This window comes from Stenella coeruleoalba (genome assembly GCF_951394435.1).
Source record: "Stenella coeruleoalba genome assembly, chromosome: 18".
Taxonomy (NCBI): Eukaryota; Metazoa; Chordata; class Mammalia; order Artiodactyla; family Delphinidae; genus Stenella; species Stenella coeruleoalba.
The window spans coordinates 77,590,942-77,606,914 of record NC_137164.1 but is presented as its reverse complement, the minus strand read 5'-3'; the positions used below and the strand labels follow the sequence as shown (position 1 = coordinate 77,606,914).

Genomic DNA, 15,973 nt, shown 5'->3' with positions numbered 1-15,973 from the left:
GGCCGACGCCAGCAAATGGCAGTCCCGCTGCCCCCACGGCGGCGCTGCGTTACCTGCAGGATAAGCTCTTGGAGCTGCGACTGTTTCTGCTTTATCCTTTCCAGCCTTCTCTGTCTCTCCACCTTCAAAGACAAGCCATCGGCATGAGACATCATCACAACTGGCTTTCACAGCATATTTTAAAATCCAAGGCAACACAGGGTCACCGAGGAAAGGTCCTCGCCGAAGACGTGTGCCCTGGGCCTGACGGTGGGGCAACAGAAGAACCTAGAACATGGCAGACGCTGCGGGCACAGGCCAGTTTCTCTTAATCTCAAAACTACACAAGCTTCTTCCGTCTTCTCGTCTTCTGGACACGGCTATGGTGTCTTTTTGAAAACCCCACAAACTGGGATGCAGAGTTCACCCACACTGGGGGAAACCCCCCCCCGGACCGGGCCGACTGCCCTGCCACCAGTGTCCGCGGCCCCAGACGGCCGGAGGGTCACCGTCAAGTGGGAAAGCACGGACGCGATCAGGGGCTTCAGGACGCGGGGAGACCTGCCCCCCACCGCCGCCCAAGACACTCAGCAGGCGCCAGTGGTGCAGACGACCGACGCCTGCTAGGAACACGCGGCGGACGCAGGGCTGGAGGCACCTCTAGGTTCTGACACTCCTGGGCGGAGTTGGTGGGCAGACCGATCCACTTGATCTCCTTCTTCTCCTTGGAGATGATGTTCATGGCCATCAGCACGTTCAGGGCGTCGTAGACCCGCCGTCTGATGTTCTTCTGGTCGTAAGCCTGGCAGAGACAGAGGGAGATCTCCAGACAGCCCAAAACCCGAGCACACTCGAGGCTGGGCACCGTCCGCAGCCCCCGTGAGGCAGCCCCCCGCACGGCCCCGCTCGGCCCACCAGCCCAGGCAGGGGGCGTCGCCACGGGGAGGCGGCCGACACACGGGGCCGGAGCCGGTGCGCGCTGTGGAAGCGCCGGGGACACGGGGGCATCACCACACAAGCGGGCCGGGAGACCTTTGGAAGTGCTTTCAGAGCTTCTCTGCATGTCTGAGGCCGTCTGAGACACAGACAGAGGGCCGGGGTGTCCCGCCCCGCCAGCCTCGCGGCCCTGCCAGCCCCACCGGCCCCGCTGCGCACACGCTCACCGACTCGTTCGGTAAGATGTGGTTGTCCGCGGCGCTGAACTCTGCCACCAGCTCGTCCGCCACCTCGTTGTAGGACGTGGTCCCCTTCCGCTGCACCTTCTCGCAGACCTTCATGGAGAAATGCCTCAGCCCCTTGCCGTTCTTCTCCCCTTTCCTGCTACGCTTCCTTCAAAGACACAACAGGAGAGCAGTGGCCTCAGCACACAGCGCCAGCCCAGGATCCAGACCCGCCTCCTAGGACTGGCGGGCGCCTCGAGGGGTCCCGCGGGCTGCGCTCAGCAGAGCAGGGACGGGAGCCTGGCTCCGTCTCCCCGTCCAGGGACCCCCTCCTTCCTTTAAAGGCTGGAGAACAAACTTAAGTGGCCGGACCTTACACGTGTATCTTCAGCTCTCGGGAAAAGTGGGGCACGTGACCCAAAGGGCAGACCCCAGGACACGTCCGATGTGTATCGGGACGCCAGACAACGCTGCTTCTTAAAAAGATGTCGACCGACATCAGGGGTTACGGAAGTTCTGCTGCACATACAGGAATCTGGGGGCAAACGTGAGCCAGTGCAGACACCCTGATGGCCACGTGGCCGCCGGCGCCCAGCGCTGAGGCTGGGGCGCTTCCCCTCGGCGGGGAGCCCCAGCGCCCGACCTTCCTGAGTCGCCACAGCGAGGAAACGGTCGCCCCAAGTTTCCAGCTGGCGAATTGCGGGAGCTGATGCTTTAGAACCAAAAATGCGGACACGATTCTACATCTTTGCTTTCGTTTGCTCTTAGGGAAGCTGCACAGCTGGCCTCTGAGTAAAGTCGCTTTCACATCGCTTTGCTTTTGGAGGAAAGGAACAGGGTGGTGTGGCCGTCACACAGGGCTGTCCCCACGGCCACATTTAGCTGTTTAGGAGAAGCTGCTGCGAAACCCGCCACGTTTATTGGGGTTCGAGAAACGGTACTTTCTGGTACAGACAGCGCAAAGTGCGAAAGTTACCGCTGCGTTGAGAAGCCAGAGCCCACCCCCAAAACCGCAGTGGAGTCACCACCCCCAAAACCGCAGGGCGGCGCGGTCCACGCGTCTACTCCGGGCACGCGCTGGCCAGGGCCCGATCCTCTGGCGTGCTGGTCGGCCACGTAGCCAGAGGCTGGGGGGTAAATTCTAGGCAAGTGCTCACCCGGCAGACCAAGGTGAGGGGTCTGAAGACTGGTTCTGGGAGACAAAGTGGGTGTTAGGGGTGTGTGGGCTTCCTACCACGATAGTGTTGGGCGCTGCAGGTCTCTGAGGCGTACCAATTACCTACAGTCAGAAGAGACAATTCAAAACAGTCAGAATCTCCTCCACACGATGCTGCCGCTTCATCACTCTCGTTACCTACAGCCGCCGCCGAGCTCTATTAACCACAAAGGTCAGAGAACAGTCACGTGGGCACCCAACGGGGACACCTGGAGCCCTGGGCAGCGGGGGACGCCTGGCGGCCTGGCCGGGCCTGGAGACGACTCCGAGGGGGACTCCCACGTTCCTCTTTTACTTCCTTTCCTTTCAGTGACACGAGACAGGATAAAACGCTATGCTTCAGCGGTGCTAAAATGAGGCCCCAAATGAAGAAAAAAAGGAACGCAGGGCTAGCGAGGCTTGCCAAGCGGGGAGCCCCGGGCACCCCAGACAGCACAGGGCGGAGGAGAGGCAATGGCACCGGGGCCGCCCCCGACATCCACACACCCGTCCCTGCACAGAAGGCGTCTTCTGACACCAAACGCTCAGAACTCTGGTCCCATCCGTCGACAGTCACACATTACGGGGACACGGGGACACTGCCTCGTCCAGCCACGTAAAATCCTAGCTTCCCAAAGAGCTCGTGCCCGACCCAGGAAACCACTCGAAGCACCACTTCCTGGTGACTGCACGGGGATGGCGCCGAACATGTCAGCACTGGTCCCCAGCACTGGGCGCGTGGAGAGCAGGCCGTGTCCGGGCTATTTTAAGCTGGACACTCCCGCTAGTCCGCTGCTTAGTGGGATAAGGGCTACCTGCCGTGGCCCTGGGACAGCTGACCTGGCACGTTGCAAATTATCCCTAAGCCCAGGTCACCTGTCAATGTTAATGATCTGCAAAAGCCACAGAAAGGAGAACAGCTCAGCTGAACTGCGTTCTTTTAATTCACGCTCCCAGTGACTGAGGCATCGTCACCGTGTTTTTCAAACTGCAGTTCACTCTCATCCCAAAGACATGCGATCAAATAGCTAGCGTTCTGGAAAGTGAGGCAGGATGGAAACGAGGGTGAAGCCCCAGAGGCGAGGGCCCCGGGTCTCGGCGGGAGGCGCGTGCAGCCAAAGCCTGTGGCCACTGGCTCGGGAACCTCGAGACCCGTCCCTCTCAGCACTCCGCCCGCCACGTCCTCAGGAGAGCCGGCTCGGGACGCCGGCCCAGCCCTGCGTGGCCGGCAGAGGCCAGGCTGCTGCCGCTGCCCCCAAGAGGGGTGCCCAGCCTCGGTGTCACTGCCCCACCGGACACAAGGGCCCACTCCACCGTCCACCCCGAAGGACACCTCCCGTGGGTTCCACTGTTCTGCAAGGAGAACAGAGCACCAGGCACACAGCAGGGCCCAACAGGTGCTCACTGCAAGGGCAGCCTCCTTCGACAACAGGACAGGTGAGCGGGGAGCGCACCCTGGGCCGGCGGGCCACTGCCCACGGCCCCGCGGAGGACACCACAGGTTGTGTCCCCTCACTCCCCTATTTTCACTATTTTCCATGGACTTCCCTCCTGTGGGAACCTGCCAGCTCTTCTGCTTTTAGCCCTGTGTCTGTAGAGATGGACAGGCATCTGTGGCGGGCCAGCTTTAACTCTGAGAACGGGCATTCTGGGAAGAACACATTTCCACAACTAGCTGGGCTCCGAGACGGCTTGGGGCAAGTCAGCAGTGGAACTTCAGGTGGATAAGCTGCAGGTCGGAAAGGCACCACCAGAAAACTCTTCACGTTAGCTTCCTCCCAACTATTTAAACTGGTACTAATGACAGAACTGTTGCTATAATCACCAAGCTATTCTCAGGCGTGACTCTGCTATAACGTAACGCACAGTACCTATAAAATAAAATGATGTGGATTATAACTTCTATCAAAAGGACATTTATTGAATATCTGTGACGTGCCCAGCAAGGCCTAGGACTCCCACACACCACGGATTTGAAAAATCACAGCAATGCTGCTGAGCAAACGTGGTCCCAGCTCCCTGACGGGGGGCGGCCACACCGCTGCCCGGGGGCCGCCTGGCGGGGCGGTGGGCGCTGAACGCCCCTCCTCGCACGGCCCCGTGGAGCCCGTGAGTCCCGTCGGGAAGGGAGCCGCCAAACCCCACAGGTGGGAGCTGACGGGCCGGTGGGAGTGCTTGGAGGAGAGGCGCCTGGCACAGTCCCAGGAGCGCAGGCCCACCTCTGACCCCCTCCCATCGGCCAGGATGGGCAGGGAAGCCCCCGCCCTGCAGCACCTGACGGCCGGCAGAGCCCTGAGCCCGCCGTGAGGCCCGCACGGACACCAGTCTCGTGTCCCGGGCCGGCAGTCGGCCCGCCCTGAGCGGCCAGCCCGCACCAGCTCGGGCCCAAGAGCACGCGTCACCCCAGGAAACACCATCAGGGCAGACGCGGGACCAGCGTGGCCGGCGGGGAAGCTGCCCTGGCCTGGCCGGGTCCCGCCGTCCAGCGGCACACACAGGAAGGCCCAAGCCGGGGGAGGACACACGGCACTGGCCACGTGCTCCTGAAACCTGCGGGCCCAGGAAGGGAAGCCACAGGGCCAACCGTGCACCACCCTCCCGGCCTTACCACTTGCTGAGCGATGTTGACATTGGACTGTCCGAACGTTTTTGGCAAGAGCTGCTTCCCAAGCGTGTTTACTGTGGAGGGATGAACGGCCACTAAGGACACCACACCTGCAACGCAAGGAGACCAGAGGTCACGCCCTTCCTGAACTGAGGCTCCAAGTGCCAGTGTCAGGGTGAAGCTGCCCCTTGGGAGACAGCCTGACTGCCCCCGACCGTGTTAGACCCGCGGTCCGCCGCAAGCGCCGCTACGAAGCCCGATGCCCAAATCTGAGGGGGCTGCCGCTCTCCCTACGACGACCCCTACCCGCCCCTGTGCCCTCGCGTCCAGGGATCGGGGGCTCCGGGGCACCCAGGCCGTCACCAACCTACCCGAGCCCTGTGGGCTGTCTGCCCACCGACAGAATGCTCTGCTGGGACCACAGGCCCCGAAGCTAAACGGCTCTTCAAGTCTGCAATTCTAAGACAATTACAGAACTTCACAGTTGGAACTAACTCGTGTTCCAACACCTCTCTGTGTGCTGGCAACCTGGCGTAGAAATCTAACGACCTGCTTTTCCTCGAGAGTAGAATCCGCTTCTGTTTCCAGGAGGACTGACCTGTGAGGAGCTGCCACCTCTTTAACAGTCAGATAACCTAACACAGAGCTGGGGAAACACCTCAGGGGGACGGAAACTTTCCTCCCCGCAGCACGAGCCCGCTGAGAGCGCTGTGTGCCCACACCAGCCTCGGCCCCAGGGATACAACGGTGAACCCCTTGCCCCGCCGACACCAGAGGGCACGCGTGCCCGGGGAAACCGGCAGGCGGGCCCGGGGGCACGAGCGTCCTGGAAGGGCCGGGACGTCTCAGGTGAGAAGACATGGATTTCCAGCCCCACTGGAGGGACGGAGAAGCCCCGTGTGGACAGGACCCCCCGGTTCCCTAAAGCACACGGGCTCCGGGCCCCCAGGGTGGGTGGCGGGGGTTCTAGAGGCGGGGAGCCTTGCACCAGGCTGCCACCGGAGGGCGTTTTCCTTCACTTCCACCAGGTTCAGCAAGAGGGAGAGACACGGCCTTCCGTCTGGCCTGGTCCGAGGTCTCATTTTTGAACTCTTCACAATCCATGCATTTTAAATACACTTCTTCAAATTCCAGTAAACAATGAATTCTGATGCTACGTACGAACAATGAATCATTTCTATTAACCTAAGTTGACGAAGACAGATATGCATCCTTCAACTGCCTAAATATTAATATTTTTACCAATCAACACCAAAACAATTTAAACTATTGGCTGTAAGCAAAATAGGTTTATCTGCTTTGAGTTTTTTATATTCCTCTAAAAATAGAGATCTGTATCTTAACAAAAACAAATATTTAAAAAATTGTTTTGGATATGAGAAACATTTTTTAAAAGACACAAAATTATTCTGTTTTGCACTGAGAGATTTAAAATACACTTAGGCAATTAAACATACCACGTTCAGATTTACATACAGATAAGTAACTAGGAAGTTTAAAAATACGGAATTGGTTATTTTCACTAAAAAGAATAACTTTTTTTTCAATTTGCAAATGATTCCGTTTTCAACCACCCGTGAGCGCGGAAGCTCGCCGGGTCAAAGCCCACAGCAGCTGTCCGGCACGGCTCCTGGCGCCGGCCTTTAAAGCCATTTGTCCGTCGTTATGCGGAGGCCACATCCACGGAGGGCTGCGTGGCCACCTCGCCGCCGGTCTGCAGGTCCGGCTGTGACACCCAGCCGCTACCCGGGCTCCCGCCTTTGCCCAGCTCGGGGCGGGGAGAACTCAGGGGTGGACCGGGCCAGCCCCTCCTCACCTGCACCCATGCCGCCTGTCCCACACCGGGGATCTTCCCCTTGCGTGTACGCTGCAAATACAAGTAATAACTTTGCAGGCAGCCTTAGCGCCAGTACACAGCACGCACAGAATCACGAATGCCATTTCACTGTCTCTGCCGAAAAGCTCCCCACTCCGCCCGGCCAGCAGCTACCGCGCTCAGAGCGTTCACTGCGTCTTCCACGCTTCCCACACACGCCCACGCATCCACGGACAACGTGAGTGCTGTTTGCGGGCCTTTACATCTAGAAGGTAGTACGTACTGTACGCAGTCTGCAACTCTGATTCTGATGTTTTTGAAACTGACCCACAGAGAGATCTAGCTGACTTCCTCTAAGGCTGGGCCGATTCCATTTTAATATCAGGTGTAACTATACAAACATACAATGTAATATCTACATGTTCCCGGTGCCCCTTCTCCAAGGGAACCTGGGTCCCAGGTGACCTTCTGCGTCACGGGATTCAGCCCAGCGCTGGCCTGCGGCTGTTCTGCGGCACGGGTACGCGCACGCACGCACCCCAGCACCCTCTCCCAGGTTTCTGACAACTGTTGACTCAGTTGAGATTGGCTGCTTTCGGTCAACGTCGGGCATGGAATGGTATTCCGCTTTTGGTTTAATCTGGCCAGAGCAATCAGAATGCTTTACACGTTTTCCTGATAAACGTGCCACACACAACCCATTTATGGGGGCGGGGGCGCAACGTCTCAGCCACAGGGAGGCTAAATTACAACACGAGCTAGGAATCTGCTCCCTGGACATAACACCGCTTTAGCCATAAAACGTATACAGAGCCTTTCTTAAGGGAACTACCAAACAAAGTATTTTCAAATATAACATTATGAACTAGAGAATTCCTTTCAAAAAAGCGAGTTAAGAATATATACTGTCTGACCTGTTATAACCATTAACAGAAAAAGGATTCTAAAATTATTACATAGGTTTATCATTAGTAACCATATCATTAATATCCAGAGGTTTTAAGATACCTTAAAGTATGAAAACGTGAGGTTTAGTGTTCTCTTGAGAATAATTTTAAGCAAACGTTTAAAAATTTCCAGAACCTAATGTTTGAAGAGTTACTATTTGCCTGCCATGCTACAAATACCCTGTGGGCTAACGTGGCCAAAAGGGTCAGGGTCAGGCGGCCACTCGCACGCTGGGTCTTCCCAGCCCCGCCAGCCGCTGGCCTCACTGGCACTGGAAGAGCCCGGCGGCTTCCTTGGTTCTCAGGCATCAGCGGGAGCTGCCCTCTTGGGCCATTACAGCGGCCACACCTGCCCACGTGGACACACCACTCACGGGCAGGCCCTGCGGGAGCTCCCGCATAAATCAAGGGGCAGCATTCACGGGCCTGGGGCGCCCTCTGGCCGTCTTGGCGCCCTGACCCCGGCCACTCCTGGGCGACTCCCCACCACGTCCTGGGGAGCAGCCTTCCACCTCCCCGAGAACCATCCCCACCTGGAACGTCCTCTGAGCCCCCGCCCTGCCCCAGGGGGCCACAACGGGGAGGGGCACCTCGTCCTCCTACAACAGGCCTCCCAGCAATACCGGAAGCTGAGTTCACCCTGCGGGTGTGTGTCTGGAGGGTAGGTTCCGAGTCTCAAGAATCGTAAAGTGACACCAAGCCTCCAGCCGCACGTCACTACTAAGTTCTCGCCTCTGCTGCCCGAGAAGCCCATCCTCAGGCTGAGGGACAGAGTGACCCGGAGTGACCCGCGTCCCCAGAGGACGCCCCTCACCAGTGAGATGAGGACCCGCCCTGGGAAACAGCACGTCCCGGGAGTGGAAGATGGTGGCCTACGCGCACCCAGTACTCAGGTGCCCAGAGCTGCCATCGGGCCACAAAAGGTGGCACCAGATGTTGCCGGGAGAGGACAACGCAGGTCCCAGGACACCACGTGCATGGACACCAGGTGTCAGACGCTCCCGAGGAAACGTGCGCTTAAACACACGTCTACGTCTTCAACTGCACCCTTGGGTACGATCAGCGCTTTTTTTCAGTGAGCACGTATTATCTGTTTGATGAAAACTTTCCAATTTGAAAGGCAACAGCAAGCACGCCGAAGGCAGACACAGATCAGAGGAAGGCAGGCCCTGCGGCTGCGGCCCCGCAGCTGCGGCCCCGCACGGCACGGCCTGGTCCACCAGGCATCACAGGCCAGCACCTCGAGGTGGGCGTCCTTCTGACCCAGCAAATCCACAGCTGGGAGACCGGCTCAAACACACCCACTAGCAGGCGTCCATCCCGTGTCCCTACAGGAAGGAAACTGCAAAGCTTGGGGCCCCCGGGAAGAGGGGCTGCAACGCCCCGCCCCACCCCCTCCCCTCAATCCCAAGGGTGCAGACAGACGTCGAGGCTCATTCAGGACACAGCGCGGACGAGGAGACGCCGCTCTCTCACGGGGGCACCGCGCACCCGCAGGCTTGAGGTGGGCTTCACGGGCATCAGCGTGGCTGCCCTGAGGCGGAAGGAGTATCCGTGCCCTGTGCTGTGTTCTCTTCCTCACACTTTTCCCGAATCTCTGCGTATAGCACGCAACTTACTAACCAAAATAAACTGCGGCGCTGACCCCGGTCCTTCGGGGGCTCCAGGCAGGCAGCTCCCCAAGTGGGGCTCCCACCGCTGACAGGGGTCTTCACGTCAGGGCACTCACACCCACCCCACACTAGACACGCTTATCCAGAGACGTGCCTTCCCGAGACGGGCGCCCTTACCTTTTCCAGGACTAAGGTTCTGGTCGATGAAGACCTTGAGTTCCCCGTTGGCTTCAATTAGACCGGCCTGTGGGGGCAACGACAACACAGTGAGCAGGCGTGGGGAGCGCGGCAGTCCATCCAGCAACCCGCCGCTCGCACACCTCGCCGTCCCCACGCAGCCGCGAGGCCCGGGCGCACGTGCTGGCTCACCCACCGTGATCAGCTCTCAGCAGCGGGAAAAGGATCCTGTCAGCCTCTGAAGCTCAGCCTTTGGGACACGGGGCAACACTTCCCTTAGTTATCAACTAAGTCACATGGCATTTCACATTTGGGATCAGCGATGCGTAACCACGGGTGGGCCACCGGGAAAGCAAACTGGTGCTCTGGCCTGAGAACAGCACCTTTGGTTCCGTCAGCGTGCCGGACACCGCGCTCCCAGCATCAGGACAGACCTCTGTGCATGGGGGGCGTGGGCCTGGGGCCCGGGGCGCGTCCGTCCCCGCCCTTCACGGCCACGGGATGCACCCAACACCCCCCAGCGGCCCCCTCGTCCCAGGGCGACCAGAGGGGCACAGGGCGGCACCTCACGGCCAAGCGTGTTTGGGGCACCAGCACGATGGGCCGCTTGAACGAAAGAAGCGTGTGCCCGACACGTGCGACTACGGAGGGCTCGGAGCACCACCCAAACTGTCACAGTGACGGCCTCGGGCGAGACACGCTGGGGACCCGGACCTCCACAGACCAGCCACGGTACCGCCCTGCCCGCCCGCGTCAGGCCGTGTGGCGGCAGCCTCCCCACGTCTGGGAACCGCCAGCGTTTCTCTGCTCCGCCAAGCGCCAGGAGGGGCACCTGCAGCCACACCCTGGACCCAGCGGCTCTGCTCGGAGCGGGGCCCGAATCCAGCCCTCCCGACCGGACCTGGCCGCCAGACACGGATATGTGCGTGTGCACATACAGACGCACACAGACACGCATGCACGTAAACACACACACCAACGCACGCCACACGCTCACACGCCCACACACACGCTCACACGCCCATATACACAGCAACGCACGCCACACGCTCACACGCAGACACGCATGCTCGTAAACACACACACCCCAACGCACGCCACACGCTCACACGCCCACACACACGCTCACACACGCTCACACGCCCATATACACAGCAACGCACACCTCGCACGTGCCCGCAACAACCAGGTGTGAAAACAAAAGCTAACGGAGACCCTGCCCAGCGCCCCCCGAGACCGGCCGTGGAGAAGCCCACCTCAGCCCTGCACCGAGGTGGGCTGGGCGGGCACGTCCGTGAGGCGCTCAAACGCACGCACATCCCCCATGGGTAGACGGGGGAGCCCCCCCCGACCTGCTGAGGCCCCAGACAAAGGCAGGCCCCACGGGGGAGGGGCCACCCACAAGCTGAGCCCAGCAACGCCCTGTAGCCGTTTCCTGACACCCCAAAAAAACGAGGGGGAGGACCAAGTGCCTGACCACCAGGACCGCCGCGGATCACGGCTGGGGAGCCCGCATCTCACGGGTCCCAGAAACGCCCCAGTAATGCAGGCTCGGAGCCCCAGAGCCCCAGAGCGAAGACCCGCCAGGGCCAGGAAGGGTCGTATGAGGACGCGCACCTGAAAGAGGCGACGAGAGAGGCTGGTCCCCCTCGCCTGGACGGCAGCACCGGGCAGGGGGCCCCAGGCCCCCCGCCCTTCCCTCCGGCTTCCGTGTTCCCCGTCCTGCTCCCCCAGAGCTGACTCCGCGTGGACGCTGCAGCCGCAGAGCAGAGACCCGATGCGGACATGCCAGCTGGCGGTCAAGGAGGTCTGCCTGCCCCCATGACGAGGCCAGTGCCCGCAGGGCGCAGGGGCGGCCCGCCCTGGGGACCAGCGTCCCCTGCGCCGAACAATGCCGCTGCCCCCGTCGGCCAGGGCCCCGACGCCTCCGGCCTGCTCGGTTCTCACGCTTGGCCCGCAGCGACGTGACCCACGATAGCTCGGCAGCTCACGCCCAGGAAGTCCTGCGTTGGGGCGCTCGCCCCCCACCCCGGACGCAGGGCCCACCCTCCGTTCCTCGGCCGCAGGCTCTCCGCAACGGCTGCCCGGCCAGAGCCGACGGGCACAGCCCATCCTGCAAACTGCTGAGGGTGGGGCAAAGGGCCACCCTTCTCTGCCAGCCCCAGCCTCCCACCTAAGCCAGGGGAACTTGGACCAGGAAACATAGGAGAAACGAGGCAAACGGCTCACGAGCTCTGGGGCAGAGCCGGCTCCGCAGCGACACTGCACAGAAGCGGCCTCCTGACCCTGGACGCCACGCCGCCTGCACCCACCGCGCGGCGCTCCAGAGCCTCCCACACTCCAGCGGGGAGCCACTGCGGAGACGGGGCCGGAACCCACGACAGCGCCTGCGTCTCCCGCTGGGCTCTCAGTGGTCCCCTCGCGGACGTCTGGGCCGCCGCAGGGCCCCCCCGGTGCCAGCTGACCCCCCGTGGTGACACCACCCAGAGCCACGGATCGGGCTCCGCCGCCTCCAGAGAGACCCCCCCCCCAGAGCGGCCGGGTGCTCGGCCCTGATCTCCCAGCAGGGGCGAGAAGCCTGTGACACCCGACACCCGACTGAGGCCCAATGGCCCGGAGGGGCCCGTCCCCTCACACGGACGGCCGCGTGGACGGCAGCTCGCACCCAGCCAGGCTCCCAGGTGCAGAAACTCCCTCTACGTCCCTACACAACGTGTCAGAATCACAGAGGAGACACAAGCTCGCCTGCATGTGAAGGAAACAAACACCTGAGAAATCCTCCCTTCAGACAACCTGAAGCGCCGCACCAGCGCCGCGGGGACCTCCTCGCTGAGCCTGGAGGAGCCGCCTGGACCTGGGGCCTCGGGGGCTCCCGCCCTCACCGGGGACCCGCGGGGACCGCGGGCTGTGCCCCACAGCGGGGTCGCCCCTCCTCCTGTGCCGCTCGCTCGGGGTGCCGCGAGGACACCAAGGCCCCCCCGGGGTGGCCGCCAGACCCAGGGACAGACCCCTCGGCAAGGCCACCCGCACCCGACCCTCCCCGGCTGCTGGGAGAACACGTGTGCTGTTACTTTCGGCCACTGCATTTTGGGGTCACTGTTCCCACCCAGAGATGATGCCGGTTGCAGGTTTCCTCAGAACATAACAAAGCGCTGCCGTTCACCATCCGGCCGCCACTCTGGGGGCAAACCTCACAGCCGTGGGCAGCTGCGGCCGTGACCCCTGGATGTGACGTGACCGCAGACCATCAACTACACACAGTCACAGCCCAGCAATTTCTCAGGCCCCCGACCCCAGAGGAGGCCTTTCTGAGGGACTAAGCGAGCGGCACTGGCCTCGGGGGGGCGGGCGACAGCCACAGTCAAGCAGCTCGAGACGTCAGAGCGACGGCAGCGGAGCAGGGCAGACCCTCGAGGCCACCCCGCTGCCGAGACGGCTCCACCTCACCTTCTAGACCTACCAGGGACGCTGCACACAGACGTCGCCATCACCCCTGAACCCGAGGCCCCTCTCGCCCGGCTCTGTGGGAAGGTGACAGAGTCGTCTGCGGGCCTGAAGACGACTCAGGCCAACACCCTAGCCCGCCCCAGGCTCCGTGTGGGGACAGCATCTCTGCACCGCCCCTGCCCTGCAGGACACCGCACCGGAGCGGGACAAACCACGGACGGCGCAGACCTTGGGAGAGGAGCCGGTCCACCCAGGTGCGCATGGAGGGGTCGCAGGCGTCGTCACCCACAAGCCACCCCAGTGCAGCCTTCTCTAAAACGCCCGCGTCAGGAGCAGGCCTCAGGGCCTCTCCCCGCACCTCGCAGCCCAGAGGCCACGAGCTCAGGGCCTTGACAACAGGCATCAAAACACAGGTGGCGCTTGACCCTCGAGACGTATTTCTGAAATTGCAGTGAATTGGAACATCAGCGCTCTGGACTCGCTTTCTGACAAAATCTTTGTACTTAAGGTGCAAACCTGGCTTCCTCTAGGGAAACACCATGCTGCTCAATCCATTACATGCAAACCAACAACAAAGGCACTCGTTTGCCATAACTAACCTTAATTTTCCTTAGAAAAACCATATTCTGCCTTTTGTGTTTGTAGTTAGCGGAAAAAGTCGGTTGCTCAGTTACAGCAGGTACAGCTATCCCGTTCACAGTAGCCATGACGGTAAGACACGCGTTCCCCAAACACACAATGCTGCCAGAAAGAGCTGAACCAATTAAGAACGAAAGCTGAAAAGCTGACAACTACTTTACTTAAACTAGCAAACCTTCCTACTGCCGACACCACCACGCTCCAGGCTTGAGAAATGCAAAGTGGGGCCCCAGCTCGTCACCTGCCCCCAGGAGGCGTGACCTGGCTGAGCCCTGCCGCATCTCCCCCCCAGTCTGCCTCTGTATCACCTCCCGGCCTCCTTCGCTGGACCCCGAGGATTCCGCACAGGCCAGGGCCCGCCCACCGGGGAGGGGTGCTGAGGGAGCCAGTTTGCACGCACACGCACGCACGCACTTTCACCTCAGTAACCTCCTCCTGACTCATCCTGAAAGGCTGCGGCACTTCCCGAGCCACACGGGCACACCCAGCGCATCAGTGCTGTCATGGTGACGAGAAAAAGCCAAAATCCATCATCGCTGGCCCTCGTGGAAATCATGAGAAAACCTAGTCCACAGCATTCCTTAACGTCAGCACTGACGCGCATGCAAGAGAAATACGAGGTCCTTTCAGCACAGCAGTCACAGGAGCAGCCCTAACGTAAAAGGACATGGACCCCGAAGAACACTGCCCCCCTCGCCGGGGGACACGCACCCGGTGAGTGAGCCAGGCCCCCCACTGGCGGGACTTCGCGCCTGCCCAGTCCCCTCCCCCGGGCGCGGCCTGACCTGGTGGCCAAACCCGCAAAGGCCAGGGCAGCTCACGAGGGACCAAGTCGCCTGCCCGCTGGCTCACCGCCCCTCCCACCTGCATCTTGTGTCCATCTCTGTCTCTCCCCATCTCTCTGTCTCTGTCTCCCTCTGTCTCCTCGGCCCCCTCACTTGCTCTCATGATTTGAGGGCGACAAGTGGCCCCCGGGGGCCTCGGGGACCATCGAGGACACCTTTGGGTCCCGTGCTCCTGCCGCAGACGCCACAGGTGACAACACTGCTCTCCAGGTCCCTAGACTCTGGGTGACCTGCTACGGAGCTGACCGAGGCCACCTGCCACGGAAGGGCCACCACGGAGACACTATGAACCAATGAGGCCGGAGCGCCAGGGCGAGCGCTGAGGTCCATCACGTGAAGAAAGACTCCAGGTGGACAGCACAGCTCGGGAGGCTGTGCCTGGAGCCTCAGATCCAGCTCCTGCCACAGACACCACAGAACAGGTGAAACCGGCCCCTGGCGCTCACAAGGCGGTACAGGGGAGGCTGCCTGAACGGGTGAGGACCCAGGGCCACGTCCACGTGAAACAGCCCACAGGGCCCCAGTGGCAGAGCCCCTCGGGGTTCAGGACCAGCGGGGAGACACTCGGGAAGCAACGTGCAGCATTTGGGGTATTTCTCTTCTTTACTTATTTGCATTATTTTTTGAGGTACAGCTGATGTACAACATCATACAAGTTTCAGGTGTAAAGGTTTCTCACCTTCGAGGGACACGGCCTGGAACATCTGATGCCACGACAGTAGCAGTGTAACCAGTCCCGGGGGAGGCAGGACGGTGGGACAGCCCTGAACCGAGTCACTCAGGACGCGACAGGGGTGCGGGCCCCTCCCCCCCGCACACATTTGAGGTGGCCCACGAAGCCGCCTCTCATCGTTCATATTTACCAACATGAAAACGCCCGGGACAAACCTGTGGAGAAGAACAGCAGGAGAAGACCGTCTGGGAGCACGTATGCAAAGCCGTGTAACGGACGTGTAAGTTACTCCCAAAACAACCCCCAAAATCTAACAGCAAGGCCACCCTGGACTGTGATTTCAGACGACTCTTAACTTTCTTTCCGACTCTTACATGGATTTTTAAATAAACCCTCTACTTCCGTAACTGGGCAAACATGAGGCTCCCGCCACTTCCTCAACAGAGGATCCAGACGCCCCAGGATCCCGAGATCCAGGAAGCACGAGGTTGGGGGGCTGCAAGCCACGGCTCTGAGGCCGGGACCCCCGCCCCGGGACCCCCCCCGGTATCCACGGAGAGGAAGCCAGGTGGCGGCCAGAGCCACGGTGGCCACGGCCACAGTGAGTGGCCTGAGCCACAGGCAGGGAAGCATCAGCCACAGGTCTGGAGAGGAGACGGCCAGCGAGCGCCAACGCTTCCCGCACCAGGCCCAGGGCTCGCCACCAGTGGGGGTCACACTCACAAGGCCCAGCGGGCTCCAGGGATCGGGGGGCACAGGCGGGGCCAGGAACCAGGGTGAGGCTGCAGAGTTCAAGTGAGATCCTGACCCCCTGCCGGGATGCTGGCTACTGTCCCCGAGGGGCACACGACCGGGAGGCAGGGCACAGCCCAGCCCG

General features: G+C 61.1%; 1 protein-coding gene across 5 annotated transcripts in view; it reads right to left on the bottom strand.

Annotated features, from left to right (window-relative positions):
- Positions 1 to 15,973, bottom strand: part of TFDP1 (transcription factor Dp-1) — a 29,268-nt gene that overhangs the window by 5,002 nt on the left and 8,293 nt on the right. For 3 of the 5 annotated variants that reach the window (XM_079903242.1, XM_079903241.1, XM_079903243.1), the window contains exons 3-8: positions 9,493 to 9,559; positions 4,943 to 5,049; positions 2,297 to 2,418; positions 1,143 to 1,308; positions 638 to 781; positions 54 to 122 (exon numbers count right to left, since the gene is read on the bottom strand). In XM_079903242.1, the coding sequence (XP_079759368.1) occupies positions 54 to 122; positions 638 to 781; positions 1,143 to 1,308; positions 2,297 to 2,418; positions 4,943 to 5,049; positions 9,493 to 9,559 (675 nt within the window). Of the gene's footprint in view, positions 1 to 53; positions 123 to 637; positions 782 to 1,142; positions 1,309 to 2,296; positions 2,419 to 4,942; positions 5,050 to 9,492; positions 9,560 to 15,973 lie in introns of those variants that run through there. The other 2 variants (XM_079903244.1, XM_079903245.1) reach the window with 2 other exon arrangements.